The sequence below is a fragment of the Centropristis striata genome, chromosome 5 (assembly GCF_030273125.1).
Source record: "Centropristis striata isolate RG_2023a ecotype Rhode Island chromosome 5, C.striata_1.0, whole genome shotgun sequence".
In the NCBI taxonomy this organism is placed as follows: domain Eukaryota; kingdom Metazoa; phylum Chordata; class Actinopteri; order Perciformes; family Serranidae; genus Centropristis; species Centropristis striata.
The window spans coordinates 10,933,112-10,957,292 of NC_081521.1; the positions used below are offsets into that span (position 1 = coordinate 10,933,112).

A 24,181-nucleotide genomic window follows, 5' to 3' on the forward strand; every position below is an offset into this window, starting at 1 on the left:
ATTTATTATTGCCATTTATTTCAATGTTCTTACATCAATGCAAATGTGTTTTTCTGCCAACACATTTGCCATATAAACTACATAAGATGATAATATGTCAGTTTTGTGTTTATGTCTTGCTGCACTGCTGCCCCAGAGTAGCCAAACAAGTCAATAAATGTTAATTAATTCATTTAATTATATTAGAGTATACAGTAAACATACTGACCAAACTGTATTGGGGAAAAAAACAACTCATCATTTCACTCATCATAATTAAAAAGAATGCATCACTGAGCTCCACTCCTCTGCTGTGTCTTCCTGTAGGTGGGCTGTAACCCTAATGAGGATGTAGCCATCTTTGCTGTGGACTCACTGAGGCAGCTCTCCATGAAGTTCTTGGAGAAAGGAGAGCTGGCCAACTTCCGCTTCCAGAAAGACTTCCTTAGGCCTTTTGAGCACATCATGAAGAAGAACAGGTGATGTATTGTAATTAGGTACTTTCTCAGTATATATAAAAGTGCCCTAAGCATATTTAGAGTAAAAAGCTAAAGGGTTATGGGAATAAGAATGGTAAAGAATAGTGGGGCACAAATGATATACAGTATATAAATGGGTTTTTTTCAGTATTAGATGTAGTGACCATTACCGTGTTACATTGTTACATGTTACAAAAGCCTCTTTCATAGTGTGGTACCGCAAATGTCCCGCTACATTGCTGGAAAGATCTGTGCCGGCTTTCGCCTTAGGACGTTCATAGTGATCCCGCGAGGGCAAAGTGATATTCTGCCCTTTCATAGTGCAGTTCGGCGTCGCAGAGCGAGGTGGGAGGAGATGATAGTCAGATCAGCAGCAGTGCTGCGCAGTAGCACAGTGCTAACAGGCTAACAGTTAGCTCTGTAGCAGTACAGTATGTATGGGCTGCAGAAGGATGTGTTCACTTATCGTCCTCTATTTGTTTGCAACAAGCACCGGACACTCTGTGCACAACTCTGTGGACAACTGTGCACAGTTAGCGAAGCCGGTTTGTTTACGATCAGTGGCGGACACCACGTGTACAGTTAGAATGCTGGTTTGTTTCAGGACGCGGTGCACAGTTAACGACGTTGGCTGCAGTTGTTGTGCAGATGAAGTGATTGGATGACTCTTGGACCAAGTGGGAGGTGTGTGTTAGAGGCACGCCGTCAAATATCCAGATTCGCCCCGATGGCCTAGTGGTTGGTTCTGATAGCAGTAACCATTGACGTACAGTAGTTGTGTTTTCAAGTTGATGTGACAACGCTGTTGATCCTCATTTCTTTACACTATTTGATCAATGTCAAGGCCCTTGTATCCTCATCACCTGGGTACATGTGATCTACTTTAACGCTGATTATCGAAAATGTTCTACCATGTTTTAATGGTCCCGCTTCCAACAGTCCCACCAGTTTTCCACCTCTGTGACTATCTCTGAAGGCGGAAAATTGGTGGCATCACTTGATCCCAGCATTCCACTTCGGGCGCGTTCATAGTGGAGGCGAGACGTTACAGAGCCGTAAATGTTCCGGCATGAAACGGCTCTATGGAAGGGGCTAAAAGTGTCAAAGAAGCACAGCTTAACAGCATAATAACAACCCCCTCCCCCCAGGTCACCCACTATCAGAGACATGGTGATCAGGTGTGTGGCTCAGATGGTGAACTCCCAGGCGGCCAACATCCGTTCAGGTTGGAAGAACATCTTCTCAGTGTTTCACCAGGCAGCTTCTGACCACGATGAGACCATAGTGGAGCTGGCCTTCCAGACCACTGGACACATTGTCAGTGAGTACGACTGCAGCTCTTTCCTCATGGCAGCCATTTTGGCTCAGATGGTTAAAAGAAACCAGTGGCCTTGGTTGTGTTGCCTCAAAGTGTTCAGCTGACAGTGAGGCGGATCCTCGGCCCTCCTGAAGCTTTTATTTATCCATTTTTGAAGTCTGATCTTAATTGTTTTCTCTATTGTATTTATAACTTAAGAACAGGAGGGGAAAATGTTTTGTAAGGTAACATTTCAAAGTTCCTTATTTTTTTCCCATTTGTGAAGCAGATGGTGGATTAAGGTTTTGCTAGGTGATTTGTTTTCATTTTTTATCAGGATCATTTTATGTGTTTGTCATTGTAATACTCATTTTGGCCACAAGAGGCTAAAGTTCACCACTTCCCCTTGTTCCAAATGGGATTAAAATGCATTTATGTTTTCTTCCAGGTGAGTTGTAATTTTTCTGTGTTCTCTAAACACAACACCTTGTGTTTGTACCTTGTTTCAAGGGAGCAAAATGCATCCGACAAAGATGTTATTGGCCTTCCAACACTTTTTTCTGCCTGTTTTCACAGTTGAAATAAGTAATTTAGAAAATTAATCCAGACAAAACTTCCATCCTGTTTTACAGATGGGGAAAAGCAAGTTAGAAGGATTATTCTGACAAAATCTTTTTTTTAACCTGTTTTACCTCTTAAGTCATAAAAAGGAGATCAGAGAGATCAAACAATTTAGATCAGACTTAAAATTCTAGTGATTAGTTTTCTCTTTTTTCTACTTGCCTCTCAGGACTGTGAGAATTATTGACAGGAAAGGTCTTGTAAGCCAACAAAATAATTGTTGTCTCCTCTCTTCATCACTTTTCAACCCAGTGAATACCTTCCAGCAGCACTTTGCAGCTGCTATTGATTCGTTCCAAGATGCAGTGAAGTGCCTGTCTGAGTTTGTGTGCAACGCAGCTTTTCCTGACACCAGCATGGAGGCTATCAGACTCATCCGGCACTGTGCTAAATACGTCTCGGAGAGGCCACAGGTGGGAACTTCTGACTCTACTGGTTTAATAAAGCAGCAGTAGTGTGACAAGATAATGACATTTTCTCTCTCATCTGCAAATGTATGGTTTCTTCAAAAATAAAAATGTGTTATAACACTTCATGTGTCTCTGTCCAGGCCCTGAGGGAATACACCAGTGATGACATGAATGTCGCCCCCGGTGACCGGGTGTGGGTTCGAGGCTGGTTTCCCATTCTGTTTGAACTTTCTTGCATCATCAACCGCTGCAAGCTGGATGTCCGGACCAGGTAGAAAAGCTGTTCAGCGATATGGACCAAAAGTCATATCCAGATATATTTAGGCTGAATATCGATATACGATATATATCCTGATATTTTTATCACAAAGTGAGAGCAAATGTTCAGTCAAAGTCAAAACCAAATATGACATGTCTTATTGAAACCGTTTATTTAAGTGAACATAAATACTGTATAACAACAGGAGTACTTTTTTTTTTTAAATCAAAGCTTCATAAAGTGCACATTTTTATAAAAATATCTTAAATAAAAATAGCCTATGAAATAGAATAAGCCGATCATTTTCTGAAATAAATATATTAATATGAGAAAAGAATGATGAACATTACAAAAGAACTAAATATGACAGACTCTAGTAAGGGCATCATTTATATATAAAGAAAGATTTTTTTTTAACTATATCGATATATGTGATATGGTCTAATTCCATATCACATTTAAAAATATATCGATATATCTTTTATATTGATATATCGCCCAGCCCTAATACGGTATATATAAGTGCACTAAAACTGATTTTATTTTTTTTTAGTTGGCTAAAACATGTTTAGCTGCAGCCCCCATCTAAAGCAGTACACTGCTGCTACTCCTGCCTTCTTCTCCAGACTGAGCACATGCTGACTGAGCCTCATACTCATGTTGTATTGCTGCTGATCCCTCTTTGTTTTTGCTGGTTGCAGAGTTGTGAAGCAACAAGACTGATGTGAACTGTTTTTGTCTGTCTTTGTTTCTGACAGAGGTCTCACAGTCATGTTTGAGATCATGAAGAGCTACGGCAACACCTTCGAGAAGCATTGGTGGCACGACCTCTTCAGAATCGTCTTCCGCATCTTTGACAACATGAAGCTCCCGGAGCAGCAGACAGAGGTCAGAGGTCACTGGTTGCAGGCCATCAAGTCCCATGGTTGTTTATGATTTAACCCTCTGGGCCCACTTTAATTCACTACCCTTTCAGACCCTTCGGCTGACCCTTCTACTTTTTTTTAAAAAAACGCGATAAAAACTTTACAGATTCATATTTTTTTCTACTTTTTTTCTGTATAAACCTCTTAAACAACTTCCACCCTGCTCAAAACTACCAAATGTTTAAACATTTTTGGCATTTTAACCCTCTAAATGTCACAATGTCACTGATGTTTTTTTAATGAAAAAAAAACACAAAAATGTAGTTATAATTATAAAAGCCTTGGATATGTCAAAGATTAAGAACAAAATTAATTTAGATGCATTTTTTTTATGCATTTGCAAACAAATGCCCCAGCCAAAAATATGTATTATTTATTGCCAAAACAAAAGTGAAAAATGACAAATATGGCTGAAAATGTCCATAGTGGTCCCAGAGGGTTAACAAGCCTCTCAGGGGCAGAAGACCTTACAACTTATACACTATGTACACATCCATAATTAAAAGGGAGACATTGATAAAAACCTTACTCACATCCACTAATGTTTGTCTCTATTTTTGTCTCCAGAAAACGGAGTGGATGACAACAACATGTAACCACGCTCTGTACGCCATCTGTGACGTGTTCACCCAGTTTTATGAGCCTCTCAGTGAAATCCTGCTGGCTGACATTTTCACACAGCTCCAGTGGTGTGTCAGGCAAGGTGGGTGTTCAATTTCATGTCGGCAGGTAAAGCAGAACCCTCATAAAATTTTCTGTCCACACAAAGAGCAAATACTGCTCATAAAGCTGAGAGCTAGCACCCACCATGCTGTGTGAGGTTTTACAGACTGGATGTTTTAGTGCTGTGCTTTCATTTAGGCACACCAGTAAGGGACTATATGAGATAATATTAGAACGACTGAAACGTATGCTTCGCTTTTATGGAGTTGCTACAGTTTGTTTCACCATAATAACAGGAAGTGTATGAATTTTTTTTTTTTTAAGATATTTTTTGGGCATTTTTTGTAGCTTTTATTGACACGAGAGATTATGAGAGTGAAAGGGGGAGACAGAGGGGAAGACATGCGGGAAAGGGCTCCGAGCCGGATTCGAACCCGGGCCGCCCGCTTAAAGGTATAAAATAATGCTTAAATAAATTTCTGAAGAGTCAGCTTTTTCAAAACCAACATGGCTCAGTTCAAAATTTGTTTCAAAACAAAACTTCTCATCTCTTGTCTGACATGATGTTGACATCAGATGATTTGCTACCACTACATTTCATAGTGATGTTTGTTCAAACAGAGAGACTGTTGTCTCATCTGTCACTGGATTTAAATTAATGCCTCTGACTGCAGTAAATGCAGAACAATCTAACATCTGTCATTAAAGGGATGTATAAAAATAAGACTGTCTTCTGATTAGTCTAAAAATCAGACTTTTACAGAGAGATTTGTAGCATTGTGGAGTTCATCTTTTGGGGGGATTCTCCTCCTTTCTTGCCTGCTAAATATGCTCAATTTCAAATAACTTCACCTAAAAGCTAAAACAGTGCTGCTTCATGATACCTAAAAAAATTCTACAATACATTTTAGAATATAAAAATGTAAAACTTTCATTAGCCCCCCTTAAAGGTCTAAAATAATGCTTAAATATCAAATTAATAGTAAACAGGATTGAATGCACAACCTTGATCTTTAAGAAAACAACACACATGGGAAATGAGGACTGGGCCTCTGTGGTATGCGCTCTACCAGGTGTGCCGGGAATGCCCAGTGTATGAATAATTTAAAGTGATTTTGCACAGAATTCAGGGTGAATCGATTGCTTGCATGCAGCCCTCAATGTGTCAGTGGCTGAGCAGGGTGCTAGCAGCTAATGGTGCTTACGCCACTGTGAATTGTCCTAAAAACAGTGTTGGGACAGAGCCAACAGTTTAGTCTGAGGATCAAACGGTTCAGGTCATATCAGGTTCACTTCAAATCCCTGGGTGAGGGTAACTGTTTTCAGTTTGGAACATTTTTGGTGCAGGGAGGGAGCATGACATATTTCAGTATGTTTTTATTTCATGAATTTATAATTACTAGTGCAGTGCCCGTAGGAAGTATGTATTCCTACATTACATGCAGACCTACAACTCCATAAAACACTTCCTTTTCATAAGGTAGCACACCATCCAACACATACACATTGAACATTGATATTCACTGGAAAATATTAGAATATTATTGGAAAATTGAACCTTGTAGCGCACTTTAAAACTCCTAAAGATAGGTAGGCTAAATAGACTTCAGATGAGATGAGTCAGGGTGGAAATCCAGAGTGAATTGTGTTACTGACCAGGTGTAGGCCTATCACACAATGGGGCGGAGCTCCCCTAAAAGGCGTCCGATCGGAAACAGTGCAATGCCGCAACACGTCCTACATAAATAATGATATTTTGAAAAATTAATTCAAAAATCTTCAAAATCGAGCATGCACACCTTCGTGCCATGAGCAAGACACATACGAAATCTGAGGTCAGTCTGACTAACGGTCAGAGAGATATGAACTAGACACACACACACACACACACACACACACGCTTCTTGCTTTATAGATAGATGTGTTTATTTTAGCAGTGTGTATGCATGGCACTGTGTACATTTACTAAGCCCTTATCTTGTTTTTGGTTCACCTAGAATTATGGATGATTTATTTGTTAGTACACAGCATAGACCTGAGGGTGCAGTCAGGTTGTAGGTGTCAACGGACTTGCAAAGTGTCCCTGGTGAGCTGCAGCCTCTTGTTGAAGTCACTTCTGCCTCCAAAAAAACCCAAAATGGCGCTAGCAAAAATGCCAAACTCAAGGCTTCAGATAATAGTCCACAAATGAATGGGTGATATCATGGTGGCTACATCCACTTCTTTTAAACAGTCTATACCTAAATATGACAAACCCTAGTAAGGACAGCATTTATATATAAAATATTTTTTTAAACTATATTGATATATGTGATATGATCTAATTCCATATCACATTTAAAAATATATTGGTATATTTTTTATACCCCCAGCCCTTTTACTTACCCATAGTCAGTGTAAAGAGAAGCAGGAAGGAGTACTGCTGAGGACAGGGGCTGCAGCCAAATGTGTTTTAGCCACCAAAAATCCATTGGTTTAAGTGTAAACTATATATTAAGAATATTTTTACCGCTTTACCTTGCCGTCAGAAAACCCCTAACCAACGGGGAGTTTAAGTCATTATCTATGCTTTATGCTTACATTTATTTATTTAGGTTAGGTTTATTTAGTAGAATTTAGTTAGAATTACATAAAATGACAAAGATAACAAATAGTGTAAAGTGAATGGAGAGGCAGAAAACCCAGATGGGCTTATTTAAAGCCTTAAATTTCATAGTTATAAGACTACTGATAATCGAAAAAAACATATATATATATACATATATATATATATATATATATATATATATATCATCAACAACAAGTTATAATGACAATAACAAAAATAACTATAAAAACAAAAATATGAACATTTTTACAACCTCTGCGTACACACTCCTCTTTGCTCTGTGTAAACTGATTCTCATGGAGTATTTGTCACATGTCTCTGTCTTGACAAAGCACCTTGTGAGCCTCGGTGAAACTCCTAGTGTCTTTAAGTGTCAGATATGCTTTGAAGTCAATACCTTCCTCCTACAGACAATGAGCAGCTGGCTCGGTCGGGGACAAACTGCCTAGAGAACCTGGTGATCCTGAACGGGGAGAAGTTTAGCCCTGAAGTGTGGAACATCACCTGCTCCTGTATGCTGGAGATCTTCCAAAACACCAGCCCTCACGCGTAAGTCCTGAACCTCAGTGTACTCTCAACTCAAAACAGACAATTATATAGTCAAAGAAAGCACCTTTAGAGAGAGGTTAATTGTAAACAGGTTATCATGCTTCTATGACAGGATGTTATCGCAACACATGATTCCTGACCTACCATTCTGTTTGCTTTTCAGTTTGTTGACTTGGCGACCAGCTGGACAGGAAGAGGAAACTGCAGATGGCAAGCATTTTGTAAGAAAATAAACACTCGTATAACTGAACTATATTACAGGTTTTACAGCAGCAGCTCAGCAGATGTTTCAGACTTCAACCGAAACATTATAATCTGTTTCTGCCAGTAAAACTTCATATAATATTTCCTATTAACCTTTTACCACATCAGAAGTATGATGCCAACCTGTGAATGTCCATGATATTTGTGTCTCCAGGACGCTGATTTCGACAGCCTGTCCCAGAGCAGCTACGACAGAGCGCTGTCTGAGAGAGGACACAGTCAGATGTCCAGCGATGACACCTGGAAGGGCAAGTCCAATGCTAGTGAGTACACAGCATTCACACACACACTCACACACAAACACAGGCCTGTCACGATAACACAGTTTTTAGGACGATATGTTTTCCAGATATGTTTTTTTAAATCTCAAGAATATTAAACACTGGAATTGAAATGTGGAAAATAAATATTAAAACATCCTAGATAAATAAAACATAAATAAATAAACTTTAATTAAAACAAATAAAATAGACTCTCAGGCTCTGTTAACAGAAATTGCACAAAAATGCACATAAATACTATATTATTATATTATAAATAATATATAAACATCTGTAAGGCATTTGCAGTATTGCTAAAATGGCACAAAAAGTCTGCGTTATAATGCGTCCACTATAAGAGAGGCGTGGCTCCTTTAAGAGGCAGGACAGTCAGTGCTAACAGGCTAACAGTTAGCTCTGTAGCAGTACAGTGTGTATGTGCTGCAACAGCATGTGTTCACTTAGCGACCTCTGTTTGTTTACAACAAGCACCGGACACTCTGTGCACAGTTAGTGACACCGGTTAATTTACGATCAGCGGTGGACAATTTGTGCACAGTTAGCATGCCCGTTTGTTTACAATAATCAGCGGATGCTGTGCACAGTTAGCGATGGAGGCCGCAGTTGTTGTGCAGCTGCTGAGCTGAACAGTGAAATCCGAAATGTTCCCACACCTCACCGGCTTTGGCACCAATTCCTTTTATTCCATCAAACTTTGTGGAGTTGTCCAGCTGTCGGGAAACTTGACTTGGAGTAACACACTCACCCTCCAGGAGAGGGACAGAAGCAGGGTGACTGGCCAAAATGTTGATGGCTTATGTAAACAATTATCGAGTCCACAAAAACTATTGTGTCCATTTTTATATATCTAATGATAAGTCGATAGAGTAATTATCGTGACAGGCCTACACACACACACATCCCATGTTCCCATTCGCCACTTAAACACAACCTGGGAAAATAGAGTTGGAAAATACCAAAGTTTCCCTTTATATTCTCATGTCTCGCCATTAAAAAAACTTTTTTTTCTGTTCTACAGGAGTTTCAGACCAGAAGCTGTTTGCAGGGCTGCTGATTAAATGTGTGGTACAGCTTGAACTAATCCAGACCATAGACAACATTGTCTTTTTCCCAGCAACCAGCAAGAAGGAGGATGCTGAGAACATGGCAGCTGCACAGGTTAGTAACAGCAGCTTCATGGATTCTAGATTTTAACATTGCCCTTTTTTATAATTACTTCATTTTATTTATATCTGAGGACACAGTGTAACAGTTGGAATCATGAGAAAGAAGAAGAAAGAAAAGTGTTGTGAAAACTCAAATAATTCTTGTTACCTTCTGTAATGTTGCTCACTTATCTGAATTATAGCGGGAAGTGATTCAATGTCAGATAAAGGCCTAAGCACACTAATAGGGGTTTTTGAACGGGGGCCGGTGCCCAGCCGGTTCACAGACGGTGCTCGTGTGGTTAGTTAGTTCAACTTGTGAACCAGCTTTAACACTATTTGCTATTCTACAGGCTCTCGAGCCACGTCATTACGTCAATGCTAACGTCTGCTAACTGTATATGTCTCCGCCCTCTCGGGAAGTATAATAACAACTGCAGATCACTATGGATTCTGGATACATTCTTACACTGAATGTAAGATGTTAATGTTGGACTTTGTTGTAAGCTATCGCTGGCCCCATAGCCCGCTAGCGCTAACCTGTATCAATCACATTGCAGTTAAACAAATCAAATACATGAATGATGGACGTTTTAGTTGGTCTTGGTCTTGTAAGCCCGCTAACTCTAGCACCCCATGATCGTCGACTAACGTTAGCATGCTATCAATCGGCCGCTAACGTTAGCATGCTAGCTCACCCGTATCATTCACATTGCAGTTAAACAAATCAAATAAATAAATGATACACGTTCTCTCAATGGCACCGAGTTGGTCTTGTTGGTCAGATAGCCCCGCCCCCAGCCCCGGACGTAGCGTTCGTGGTTCAAGACCAGCAGCGTTTCCCCGGCTGGGAACTGACTCTCTGGCAGTTAAAAACTAAAGAACAGTTCCCTATTGGACACTGGCTGGGCAGCTGGAGGAGGTGTAAAAAGCCTTTATGAAAACCGTAACCTTAAACAGTCAGATATACTCAGTTAAAGCTGGCTGATACTATCCTCCCATCAGCGAGATGCTCTGGAAGAGTCGGAGGCTGAAGGAGGCGAGACGGGTTCAGATCAAGGGATGTACAGACACATGACCTCTGCACACCTCTTCAAGCTGCTGGACTGTCTGCTGGAGTCACACACATTTGCTAAAGACTTCAACTCCAACAATGAACAGAGGACAGCACTGTGGAGGGCAGGTAGGTGACATCACAGCTATAATAGAATAGCTACAAGTCCACACAGTCCCTCTCTTGTAGTGTTTGTTTACTTTTCTACAAAGGATTGTCTCTATTTTTCTGTCAGGCTTTAAAGGGAAGTCCAAGCCCAACTTGTTGAAGCAGGAGACCAGCAGTCTTGCCTGTAGCCTGAGGATCTTGTTCAGGATGTATTCTGACCTTCAGCTGCAGGACTCATGGCCCGACATCCAGACACGCCTGCTGCTGTGAGTACAACATGCGGCCACTGGTTTTGGTCTTATTGTGGGATTTGTTGTGAAAAAAACAAAATGTATACACTACCGGTCAAAAGTTTTAGAACACCCCAATTTTTCAGTTTTTTTTAATGAAAATCAAGCAGTTCAAGTCAAATCAACAGCTTGAAAGGGTACAAAGGTAAGTGGTGAAATGCCAGAGGTAAATAAAAAAAGGTAAAAATATAACGTACATTTCAGAATTATACAAGTAGGCCTTTTTTCAGGGAACAAGAAATGGGTTAACAACTTAACTCTATGGAGTCTTGGGCTATTTTGTCCATTTTTGAATTCTTTTCATGTCCTTGTAAGTCATTTTGTGTCTTTTTTTAGTCCTTTAGTCCAACATAAAATGTGATTTTGAATCTTTTTTTTACTTTCAAAACACTATCATGCTCAATAAAGAATTTTAAATGTTGCAAATGTGCATTCATTTCAGAGTACACTGAGACATTAAACTGCATCATTTTCAATTAAATTCTGGAAAAGTTGGTGTGTTCTAAAACTTTTGACCAGTAGTGTACTTTGTATACTTTAAAAAAATTCAACAGTGTTGGTAGTTTGTTTTGCCTGGTTAAATGTCGAACCTTAGACAAATAAGCACAAACTGTTTCACTTGGAGCAAAGTGTTTGTGCCGTGCTGAGTGAGCTGTTTTAACACATGGCTCATGCCTCATTATATATTTATGAAATGTACACTGTGTGTGTAGTTTGCACAATATATTGGCATGCTGGAGCCTGGCACTAATCACCTTGTGTTTTTCACTGAGCAGCTGCACTGAAGCAGTTGACTCATGTATTACATCAAGAATACGTATGTGTGGTGTTAATCATTAAATAATAATAATAATAGTTTTACCGTAGCGGGTCGTGTACAGAACAACCACTTTCTAACTTTTCAGTGTTGGAGATACATCAGTGTTTTGTTAGTTGTAATCCTCTATATGTGTGTGTGTGTGTGTGTGTGTGTGTGTGTGTGTGTGTGTGTGTGTGTGTGTTGGGTCGTCTCATTCAGGGTGTGTAGCGAAGCTCTGGCCTACTTCATCAGTTTGACCTCAGAGAGCCACAGAGAGGCCTGGAACAGCCTGTTGATGCTGCTGCTCACCAGGACGCTACGGCTGGCAGACGACAAGGCAGGAACACACACACACACACACACACACACACACACACACACACACAAAACTAATTTTAACTTTAACCCTAAAACAAAGTCTGAACTTTCAAACAAGCCTTTAAAGAAGTGAAGACCGGCCAAAATGTCCTCACTCTGTTGCTTAAAACGTGTTATGGTCCTCACTATGTAGGAAGTACAAGAACACACACACACACACACACACACACACACACACACTTCTAACAAAACATTAAGGCGGGGAAGGAATGCTTCAGGACTAGGGTTGTCACGATACTAAAATTTTCAACTCGATACCGATACTCAGGAAAATATTCGATACTCGATACTACTTGATACTCCATAACAGAAATGCAACATGTTAAAATGAACAGAACCACAGGTTAAATATTTATAATAAAAAACAGTTGTGCAAAAAGAAACTGCAACTATGATAACAAGCTTCAGGTTTGAGGTAGTGCAAAAAATAAAGAAAGAAATACATTAAACAATAACAATTACAACAATATTTTGAGGTCATATGCTGTGCACAATATTAGGAAAGCTTGATAAAAAAGAGGTAGTCGGCTGTGTGTGTTGCTGTTTGGTTGCAGGTCGATTTTTCTCTGCTTCATTCTGGGACTTCAAGAGAGAAAATAACACTTTTCAGTCACCAACATTACCAAAGTACCGGATACAACGTTTTAGTATCGATACTTTTTTGAGTATTGATACTTTTTTGAGTATTGATACTTTTGACAACCCTATTCAGGACTCAAATCTATATTTGCAAATATTATCAAGCTCTGACTTTGTATTGAATGAAAGCGCCTCCTGGTCAGTTCCGTGTGTTAGCAAACAACATAATAATGTCTAAAACCTGCTGTGTGCTGAAATGTACTACCAACAAGTTAAAGATCAGAACTATGTTTTTATAAGCTGACATACTGAAAAATTTAACTTTTAAGAGGACAAAAGTGGATATTAGCTAACATTAGCTTGCTAACATATTGCTAGCATTAGCTTGCTAGCAGACAACAGGGGACATTGTGAATGTGAGATTTCAGCTGCTGCCTGAGAATGCTGAAATTACTAAAAAACTAGGAACACATGCAAGCCTTAGTTTGTTCACATGAAGATATTTTATTTATTTGCATTCATTTAGTTGTTTTGATGTGGATTTGTTTTAAAAATCAAAATGTACTTTTTTTTAAATATAAATTCATGACATATGCATTGTTTTGCACAGTTTACCCTACCTCAGAGAAATAAAAAAGGGATTCACTATAATTTGTTAAACAAAATGTATTTATATATTTATATGTAGTTCATGTTTTGCAGTTGCACCCTACCTCAGAAATGTTGTTTTTTGTCTGAGAAATACTTTTCAGTTACAATTTGTCTTCAAGCTCATTCTGTAAAAAAAGAAAAAAAAAAATCGTGAGAAAATCGTATCGATAACCCTGTACTGGAAATTGTATCGAATTGAGAGTTGAGTGTATCGTTACATCCCTATAAAGTATCCATTAGTTAAAACAAGGGTCAGAATGTGTCTTTTATATTTACTTTTTTTTTTGTTTTTTTTTGTGATTCTTAACACTTTTGTGAGCTGTCACGTATGACTCATGCACTCTCAGTGTGAGTGCATGAGTCACTGATGATTCATGGCAGCCAATGACTCAGGGTTTCTTTCCAGGGCATTTTAGACCAGAACTATGCAAGTATTCAGTTAGAAAACAAGCCAGCATGCAGCTTGAAGCAGTAGGAAATATTGGCACCATGCTGCCAGCTTTAGAAGGAAATACCAATACCACCCTCACCACTGCATCAACACTAATTATAACAGTATTGTTAAAGTGGACTGGCTGGCACCAGTTTCTTGTGCAAGGTCCACTGTGAATTTTGGTTGTTGTGAAAACAAATCTTAGTTCTACAAATGCTGTTTATTTGCCTGAATGTTATTGCGTAATTCAACCAAATTGCCCCTAAAAGCCACAAAAACATGCATTAGTGAGGACAGGAATGGCCTGTTGACACATTAATTCACGCCCTGCTGTGAACTCTTTGGCCTCCCAGCAGGGCCCACACAACCCAGACTTCCATTATATAGTACAAATCTATGAGAATGACCATCCTGTTGTCTTTGCAAACTTGTGGGTGCCGGTTTGTGATTGAGGCTTTGGCTATCAACATAAATATGAACTTAAATTAGCCTCAGCCATGAGCCTTTGGGTACAGCTAGCAGCAGGCTAAACTCTTAGCAACATTTTTCACTCCATCTTTGAAACCCTTCTTCTGGAGTAGCAACCTTTTCTGCTGGATTTCCTGCCATTAATACAGGCTTTCACCGTCTGAAGGGATGTGCACCAGGCTTAGTCACTTACACAGTATTATGGTAAACCAGGGTATTTAGATTTTCAATGTAGAAATCAAAAATACAGATGCTCCTCTTTGATGGTGAGATGCTGTTTTTTTTAGGCGATGTATTGTAATGCACAGCACACGCCACCAGGGGTCAGTCTCTACTGGTGGAACATACATTATTCTTAACACACTTTAGACTAAAGTAATGCCGATTTTCTTTATGATGGAAGCCTTGATGCGGCGTCTAAGACGGCTTTAATGCTACACTGGTTCCAGGAAATGAGCCTAACTAAGTTGCCTGCTAATTCTACCATCTTTTTAATGCTACACTGGATGAAGTGGAACTCCAGGAACTGGAAGCAGGAACGTCGTGCCTGTGCTGCAGTGACATCTAGGACGACTTGTCTAAGAAGGCATTGCACTGCCAATTAGAGACACAGCATTGTAGGATAGTGTCATGATTGTTCCAAGGATTTTATATCACTGGCAGCTCAGCTTTCTTCTTTTTTTTCAAACATAAATATTGTCATATACCGTTTACCTCGGTGAAATGTCAAGAAGCCTATCCAAGCTTAACGTGCACATGCATATACATCGAACAAAAGCCAATAGGAGCTTAAATGAACTGTGATTGGCCAAAGTAGGCTAGTCTTTCTGAAGCCTGAAGTAACAATTACTTCCTAGGCAGTGCACAAATGCACAAATGAAGCTAATCTTTTTTTTACTTGCATCTAAGGCGAAAGACAAATTCTGCTGAAGCGACAGAGGTTCTTTTAGCAGGACTGAAATGTGTTTCTATGCAGATAACTCGGATGCATGCAATGAAAGTACCTATTTTTTCACACGCTTAGAGTTGGTGCAAGGTCTAGTTTTCTCTCTGACCACTTGAATTACAATATGCTGAGAGGCTATTATTAGGGCTGGGACTCGGTTAAAAAAATTAATCTAATTAAGTAGAGGCTTTGTAATTAATTAATCAAAATGAATTTCATTTTAATCGCATATAAATATTTGACCTGAGAACAGTGAGAAGTCATTTTTTTCACATGGATTTTTAGTATACCATTGAATAATGACTGAATACATAAGCTTAAGCAACAAAAATATTGTTTATTTTTTTTCAAGTCCAACAGACCAGTGCAATTTTTGCCATTAAGTGTAGCAATAGCATATTTAGAAATATAGTATATTTCATAAATCCAGGTAGCCTATAGGTAGGTAGACCTTCTGTAAACTATAATACGTTTTTTAAGTAAAACACAATCCATGCTAGCTACCACACTAGCCGCTAGCTGCTATATGTTTAGCATTGAGGTGATACTTGAGGCTGGATGTGCTGCGGTGATATGTGAACTCCTTGTTGCCTAGCAACACAACCATGCTCTTATAGACGCTTCCATCCGTTGGTTTTTAGTAACTAAATGTCCCATCATCCACGGGGCCAACCAAAGGTCTCATCAGCTTCTTCCTTCATGTTCACTGTGGTTTGTTGTTGTCTGAACTCATCAACGCTAGTTGGTGCTCCAGTATAATCGGTCCTCCTGAAACTCATCCAGTGAGAAACGTTCCGCGGTGCAAAAATAAGTGCGATTAAAATGCGTCAATTTTTTAACGTGTTAATTTTTGTGTAATTAATTAATCTTAATTAACGCATTAAAGTCCCGGCCCTAGTTATTATAGATTTTTTTGCCCAATTATGCAGACAATCACTTCCTACTCCAAAGCACATGTGTCACTTGATTGAATAGCGGTGCTAATGTCTATTTTCTCACTTTCTCCTTTTCCAGTTCATGCCCCATGCTTCCTGCTACTACCCCCACCTGTGTGAAATGATGCAGTTTGACCTGATCCCAGAGCTGCGGGCCGTCCTCAGACGCTTCTTCCAGCGCATCGGCTCCGTCTTCCACATCGCTGGTCCTGAAGGGGCGCCTGCCCGGACTCCCACATCCTAAGATGAGTGGGTGTAAGGTCAGGCGGAGGGACGGATGGAGAAATGTAGACGACGGTGGACATTGATGAGTAGACTACAGGTGGACACATAAGAAACTTTCCCCCTTCTTCTGGACTGGAACAGATGACAGATGAGGGGCTGCAATGTGAGGAGGAAGGAGACAAAGACTGTAGCTTTTCGGTCTCAGTTCAGGAGTCTGCATTCAAGTGTTAAAGCAGCTTTTCTACTGCACTCAGCTTCTAGGAGAGTCTTCATCCTGTCCTTCCTCCCTTCTCTCTCTCGGGGATGAACAACACTGTGACCAGCACTCTGTGCTGACTGTTGTCATTCGTCATCCCTCTGACTCTCATCTCAAACTGTAATGACAAGAAAAGAACTGTAAACAAATAATTTATTGATATCGTACCTGATTTTGATGGTTTGTTTTTCTGTTTGTTTTTTTTAATACTTAACAAAAGAAGTATATCAACATACCGAACGCAAATGAACGATGCTATTGGCTTTGACGAACCTTACATTTGCCCCTCGCGAGAATCTCTTTTGGCCACATGTGCCTGTTAGAAAATGATGACACCATCAGTGTCGCCCTTGTTGTGAGTTTGGTGATCTAATCAAAATATGTTGTAATATCTGAACCCACATCCCAAAGCATTGTCTGTCTGTTTAATGTTTCTGTTCCCTCTTATGTCTTTGTTGTTGGCGTTGATAGACACTGACACTCTGAGCCGCAGGTGAAAACAATGTGCATCACTTACAAAACTATCAATGTGGCTTTGTTGGTGACGTCTCTGCTCTCTGTGACACAGCCGTCCTGTCTTCTTTATAATTTCATGCCTGTCGAAGAGATTTTACTTATTTATTTTGCTCACTTGCTTTGCTGTATGATTATTTTTTCAGGATGATTGCTGGTTTACAATGAAAGGTTGGTTGAACGACTGGCTACTACCCTCTGTCAGGCATTCCTCTGCGTGTTGACCCAGTAAGCCTTACATTAAAGGACTTACCATGGAGTCAACTCCTCCTGGCTTTAGAATTACAGCGGGCTCATAAAAACCCTCCACTAATCGATCAATTGGCCCTTTAAGGTGACCGAGTGGTTGTCTGTTCCCACACTGTTTTGCACATCTGTTAGCGACAGTTTGCTCATGTATTAACACCAGCCAGTGTTTCAGCTTGCTCTGGATGGTTGGGATGCCCATCAGTGTTGTCACATTCAACAATAGAGTTCAACCACAGAAAGGTTCAGGAACAGAATGAAACCAAAACTCTCATCTACAGAGATACTGGAATCTCTGGATCCTGGATCCTTCGAAGTTTATTCCATGCCTTTTTTTAAAAAGAAGGATGTATGTAATTATTTAAAGTGCATTTAAATATTTTTTGAGAAGCATTCCTTCCCTTGCAACTATGGATGTCTACTTTTCTTCCCTAAAGCTAGGGAATATATAAATATATATATACAGTAAATGAAAAAAGCAGACTGTAAAGTTTTCAATGTAAGATACATAGAAATGAAAGTGCTATACGGTTCTATACATAATATTGTGATGTAATCTTCCAAACATTTGGTGAAGTAATCAATAAACCTGAATTCTGATCCACTTTAGTGACTGCTGATTCAGTTTGAAGTGTTTTACAGCTTTCTCACAGTGAACGTTTGCACTTGTCAAACATGAGTGGCACAAATAACTTTAATAATCGCCCGGTTAAAGTTTCCATTTGCACGGTGTATGGTAATGTGCATACTGGCTGGTATCGCTTACTGTGGCAACTAAAAAGAATTCAGCCATCACTAATGGTTTAAGTTACACCTGTGCTTTTTTTCTGCTTTAACAATAGGGCTGGGCGATATGGACCAAAAGTCATATCCCGATATATTTAGGCTGAACATCGATATACGATATATATCCAGATATTTTTATCGCAAAATATGACATGTCACAAGAAGTTTGATTGAAACTGTTTATTTAAGTGAACATAAATACTGTATAACAACAAATAAAAGCGCCACAAAGTGCACATTTAAATAAAAAAAAAATCTTAAATAAAAATAGCCTATGAAATAAAATAGGCCAATCTTTTTCTGAAATAAATATATTTATATGAGAAAAGAATAACGAACATTACAAAAGAACTAAATATGACAAACCCTATTAAAGGCAGCATTTATATATAAAGAAAGAAAAAAAATTGAACTATATCGATATATGCAATATGGTCTAATTCCATATCACATTTTAAAATATATCGATATATCTTTTATATAGATATATTGCCCAGCCCTAATTGACAAGATGAAAACGGAAACTGAACTAAAGCCAGGTGCATGTTTGAAGATGCCAGGCTTTAACCTGAGTTGAGAAGTAGCTCTTTAAGTTTGACTGTCATATTTGTGTTAAAAATAAGTAATTTGGTTAGCAAATTTAGTGTTGCAATCCAACATTAACTCTAGTACTGTGCTTAAGTACAGTTTTGAGGCACTGGTACTTTACTTGAGCTTTTTCTTTTTATGCAACCTTGTGCTTCTATTGCACTTCATCTTGTAGGGAAATATTGTACTTTACAGCTACATTTATGAGAAAGCTTCAGTTACAATAACTAACTTTATAGAATAAGATGTTTTGTTATAGTATAAACTAGCCGAATTAGTCAGTGAGAAAATTCATTGGCAAATATTTTTGATGAATGTAATTTTCTTACTTGTGCATAATGTCGTTTTGTAAAATTTTTCTTGTTATATTTTTACCTTAGTAACATTTTCAATGCCGATTTGCATTTGTTTCCCACAATATCTTTACTGAGTTTTCAAAATGCTTCCGAGGTATATAAATAGAAGAAAGAGATAAGAGTCCTCTCACATCAAAGGAGACGTCAGGGGCAACTGAATTATTGTCCAGCATTCAAATCGTCCTTCCTTGCCAGTCAGGTATTTATGAAATACCATAGAGCAACACTTAGGTGAAAGTACAAGTATAAAAAAGCAACAACAACCAGAGCAACAAAGGTTTCTGTTTCACAGAAAGAGAGAACCAGACACACACACACACAGAGGTAACTTTATGTGATTACAGTTACACACACATGCGCACGCTTAAGCGCCCACACTCCTCCAGATACACGTTTCACACACACACATTTTGAGGTTAAAGGGCATAGGTTGCTGTATGAAGAAATACTTGAAAAGGAATGCTTGTTGTAGGTGTGTTCCTTGTATATTATATAGTATTATAACATTACTAGTATTAATTGTTTGAAATCTCTGAAGAATCTCATCATAGTGTACACACACCGGCAGTAGCCCCCGTGGCCCTTTCAGAATTTCCCCAGAGGAAATTTTCTAGTTTTACTTGCTTTTCAGCACTTTGTAACGTTTTGTTTTGAAAAGTGATCTATAAATAAAGTTATTATTATTATTATTATTATTATTATTATTATTATTATTATTATATGTGGCCCTGTGGTAGTGTCGATGAAAAATTGTGGCCCCCTCCAGCATTTAAGTTGCCCATCCCGCTCTAGGCTTGTTTAGATGCAGAGCTTTTACTTCTACCAGTCTTCTCACAGTGTGTTTCAGACAAGTCCACATGGTGGCGCTGTGCTCCAGCTGGTCGCTGCCTGAAGCCTAAAGCGTGCTACATTTTGGGGTAACAAAGGTTACCATGGAGACCCTTTACATCCTTTGTTTTGGCAAGTAAAGTGGGAAGCTAACAGCTGCTACGTTGAGTCCTGTTAAGGAAAACGCCATGTTATTAATCCTGAAGCCGGTAACTTGATCGGCAACCAATTAGAAGAGGGACAGTTGTACTCAACTATCGACTTTAATAATTTATAGGGGTCCCCAACAAACATAAGCTAGCTAGTTTAGCCAGTTAGAGCTAACGCTAGCTGGGACCTCCTGCTGTTAGCCGGTGGAGCTAGCTCTCAGCTAAAGAAGCCGTAGGAAGTGACTCGTAAATACCACTCTCTGCAGGGACAGGACTATATTTGTCTTTCTAATGCATATGTTGCATTCTCTTCACGCTACATGAATGTGTCATCTACCTGGCTGGGCTGAACAGAGTCGGGCTGCGTGGAGGAGTTACGTAGAGAGCGTAGCTGTGGGCGGATCACTGCTAGCCAGTAGCTGCTAGGAGATCTCTGTCGGCGTTAGCCAGACGGACTAGCAATGAAGGACAGGATTACTCCTGCCGGGCTCTGGATTGTGAACCTCCAGCCATGATTTTATGGAGACCACCCTACAAGTAAGAGTTTCTGGTCAGGCTGTGGATATGATTTAATGACTGTGGTCGCCGTGTTGGCGAAATTTAGAGAGAAAGAGAAAGGTAGAGAGGGAGGATTTTCCTGTCTGGATCCAGTTAGAGGAAGGAGGTCGACAGATTTGGAAGAATGCGTAACCATTATTATGTTTCCTCTTAGCTTTCCCCGTCTAATCCTATTCTGTTTGATGCCAAGTATACTTGCACACTGTAGTACAATGATTCTGCCACCGTATGAACACCTTTATAGTGTTACAGTCTACGAATGTGCGGCTACAGCAGGACTATGTGACAGTGACAGCCATCTTCAGCAGCCTACGTTGTATGTTCAGGAGCTGCTACAGTCGTTTGTGTGTGTGTGTGTGTGTGTGTGTGTGTGTGTGTGATGCTTTGCTGAAGAATTAGTTTAGTAATTATTGGTGGTGTGGTGAAGTCTATTTAGAGCTGGAACAAAGGGTGGTGTCTCAAAGTGGCATGTGTATGCGTTGTGATTAAAGGTCCTAGCCCAGTGTTTATGACAGGAGGGTGGCCTGTGCTGCCTTCAGGAGCTCACACTAAACCCGTTCACTCGTTTGTAAATTAACTGATTAACTGTGCCTGTGATTTGGAATATCAAAATGTATGTTGTAAAAAGCTAAAAACACATTTCAGTAGTCCTGGGTTTAAAGCCAGCATCAGTTCTCGATATGATCGTGAAGCAGATATTCAGACATCTGTGAAGGCGTCGTATTACGTAATAGAGGAGGGCTGGGCGTGCAGAGTGGAGGGGGAGACGTAGGAGGAGGATACGTGCACAGGGAAACATACACACTCCCGTACACAAAGTGACTATGGTACATTCTTGGATTTTGACAGCTTTTGTACAGACAAGGTGACTGACAGATTCGGGACAATTTCGTATTGGGGAACAGGGAAACGATACGAGGATAACAACATTTTATTCACCGCTGCTGGTAAGACGCTAATATTAGTCTTCATATCATTTCTTGTTTATATCAGAGACGGCGATCAAAAATCATAAGGTGAATTAATGTTGAACGTGGAACATCGAAACCCAGATGGGGCTCACACAGCCAGCACAGGCAGCCACGGACGCAGTATACTGTCGCTAACATACTGTGTTATCTGTAAGTTACAGTCCAGAATCCACCGTAATAAACATAAACAGTTTGTTTGATATGAGTTAATATTTGAGCGATTGTCATCCCAAATGTTGCATTCAGGTGCAACATTTGACTGGGACGCGTTGGTATTCCTGTAGGAGCTGTGTGGTGTTTACATCAGAGCTGGGCTATTAAAACCCGAGCCACGTGCTGGTAGCTGGGGACCATGTGGCCATTGTAAACACTGCTGCCTTGCTGGTCTTTATCTGCTATAACAGGCTGTTTCTCTTTCTTGGACTAATTATGGCCAAAGTAGTCTGCTGACCATATGTTTGTAAGAAGTTGAAGTTTTGATGAAAGTACAGTACTTTGCTAGTTTGGCCAGGGGCCAGTGGAGACTCTATCGGGATCCATTGTGCTGTTAGGTACAGTGGAGTATGTATTATGTAATGTCACTAGCACTATTTGCATGGAGCTCCCCTTCCGTCCGCCTCCTACACTAATTATTAGGTCCCATCACTTATCAGCTTAAATGTCAATATTGTTATAGGAAAGGTCACGTTCCCACATGATAGTTTGGGATCATCAGCAGGTCATGTTCCTCCCTCATCTTTTTGTGTGCCTGTATACAGTTAATGGCATAGTGACAGCAGAAGATGAGGGAATGGCTTTGTCACACTCTGACTCTCTCAGATTTGCTTTTGTTTTAGGCATGCACGTTAACCTAAACTCGATTTATTAGCTGCAGGACTTCACAAATCTTTCAATTGAGTACATTTTTACTATACATGTTAGTAGTGATATTAACCCTTGATGCACAGCATGGGTCAAAAATGACCAGCATTCATTTCCCATGTTATTTCATGCTGGCTGTGTGTTTGAATATCTTTTTTTATTATTATCACAACAGATTATTATATCCATTTTTCCTTTCATACTTTATGAAGAAAAATAGTTGTTGTATTTTTACATCAAGTTTACACACATGGGTCAAAAATTACCCTGTGTTTTAGAAGCCTAGTGATACAAAAAAAGGGTTTTTATTCAAAAAATAAGAAATGAAAACAAAAAAATAGGGTGTATGATGATCAAAAACAAGTTAACTGAGGAAAACCTGGAATACTGAATGATGAAATTGATTTATTGCAAAGATAAAGAATATAAAAACGTAGTCGGGTCACTTTAGACCCATGTTGGGCATCAAAGGGTTAAGATGTGTGAAATTATGTTTGATAAGAAAAACAGGCATGCACCGAGACCAATACTGGTATCTGCATTCGGGCTGAACTCAAATAGCTGGATCAGGTTTTAGTGACAATAAGGACAGTCTATGTATTCAAATCTATGTTTATACCTATTTATCTATGTTTATGTACAGTATACAAAATAAACTGGGATTTTTATTCTTGTTAAAAGAAGATATATTATGCAAATTTACAATTTTTCATACTTGTATTTTGGGTTTCAGCTAGAACAATGCTCTAATGTTCCAAAAATGCATGATTTTTCTCACATTGTCCGTCTGAATGTCTGTATTCACCCTCTGTCTGACACACTCTGTTTTAGTGCCTGTCTCTTTAAGTCTCCTTCCTGAAAAACCCAGTCTGCCCTGATTGGTCAATGTCTCAGAGTCTTTTGTATTTGCAATGAGTGTCTTTATTTGAAAAAAACATGGAAATCTCACTTTAAGAAAGGTTTACATTAGAATTTTAATTCTTGCTAATTTTTAAGATTTTTTGCCAAGTTGCTGTTGCACATTTAATTAGAAATGACGATTCAGGAAATTAAAATCTATTAATTTGTGAGATTTTGTTTTACAAAATTAGAAAAATACATCTTTCAGTTAAGCCTGATGCTGCCTTATATATGAAAGAATGATCCCAGTCACCTCCACACAGTGAGGCATCAAGCTTATCGCTAGATCGGTAGTCAGTAGCGCCTGATACCAAAGCTCAGGTATTGGTATACTGGAGAAAGACAGATCAGTGCAACCCTGAAGAAAAAGGTTGTTTTCTTTATAATTATCATTAACCAAAAAGAACATTATTGCACCAACTGTATATGCAATTTATAATTTTCTGCCGATTGAACAAGCAGTTAATGTATGGAGGACTGAAGCTGCCAAAATAAAAAAATAAAAATACTTGATTAAAAAAAATTAATATGCCATCACAAGTACAAAAAAAGAATATTATAAATAAATGTAGGGCTTAATTGATCAAATGTGACAGAAATAAATATTTCTGTTTAAATTTACCATTGCATTAACTCCCCATTTATTAACTTTCACATTTTTTTCTTTCATTAATTTTTTTTTTGTTGCACATTTTTTGTTGATTTCAAATGTGTTTATTTTTCCCTTTGTACCCCCATCCCCACCCCCATTAAATTCCTTTATGGATTTCTTTATGCATATTGTCTTCATTATGCAAATGAGGGTGCTGTCAGAGTGCATAG

General features: G+C 39.2%; 2 protein-coding genes across 3 annotated transcripts in view; both read left to right on the plus strand.

The window, feature by feature from the left end:
• Window positions 1–17,967, plus strand: part of arfgef2 (ADP-ribosylation factor guanine nucleotide-exchange factor 2 (brefeldin A-inhibited)) — a 60,687-nt gene extending 42,720 nt beyond the window's left edge. Inside the window, exons 26-39 of the mRNA XM_059332679.1 lie at window positions 307–458; window positions 1,607–1,779; window positions 2,629–2,789; window positions 2,927–3,057; window positions 3,804–3,933; window positions 4,539–4,674; window positions 7,653–7,791; window positions 7,955–8,012; window positions 8,210–8,318; window positions 9,355–9,494; window positions 10,487–10,664; window positions 10,771–10,909; window positions 11,952–12,069; window positions 16,202–17,967. Coding sequence (XP_059188662.1) covers window positions 307–458; window positions 1,607–1,779; window positions 2,629–2,789; window positions 2,927–3,057; window positions 3,804–3,933; window positions 4,539–4,674; window positions 7,653–7,791; window positions 7,955–8,012; window positions 8,210–8,318; window positions 9,355–9,494; window positions 10,487–10,664; window positions 10,771–10,909; window positions 11,952–12,069; window positions 16,202–16,366 — 1,929 coding nt within the window. The 3' untranslated portion in view covers window positions 16,367–17,967. The remainder of the gene's footprint in view (window positions 1–306; window positions 459–1,606; window positions 1,780–2,628; window positions 2,790–2,926; window positions 3,058–3,803; window positions 3,934–4,538; window positions 4,675–7,652; window positions 7,792–7,954; window positions 8,013–8,209; window positions 8,319–9,354; window positions 9,495–10,486; window positions 10,665–10,770; window positions 10,910–11,951; window positions 12,070–16,201) is intronic.
• Window positions 17,968–20,049: 2,082 nt separating this feature from the next.
• The window catches only part of bcl2l1 (BCL2 like 1), a 46,584-nt gene continuing 42,452 nt past the window's right edge, over window positions 20,050–24,181 (plus strand). The window contains exon 1 of one of the 2 annotated variants that reach the window (XM_059332688.1): window positions 20,050–20,606. The gene's annotated coding sequence lies outside the window, so the exon portion shown is untranslated. Of the gene's footprint in view, window positions 20,607–21,454; window positions 21,575–24,181 lie in introns of those variants that run through there. The other variant, XM_059332690.1, reaches the window with a different exon arrangement.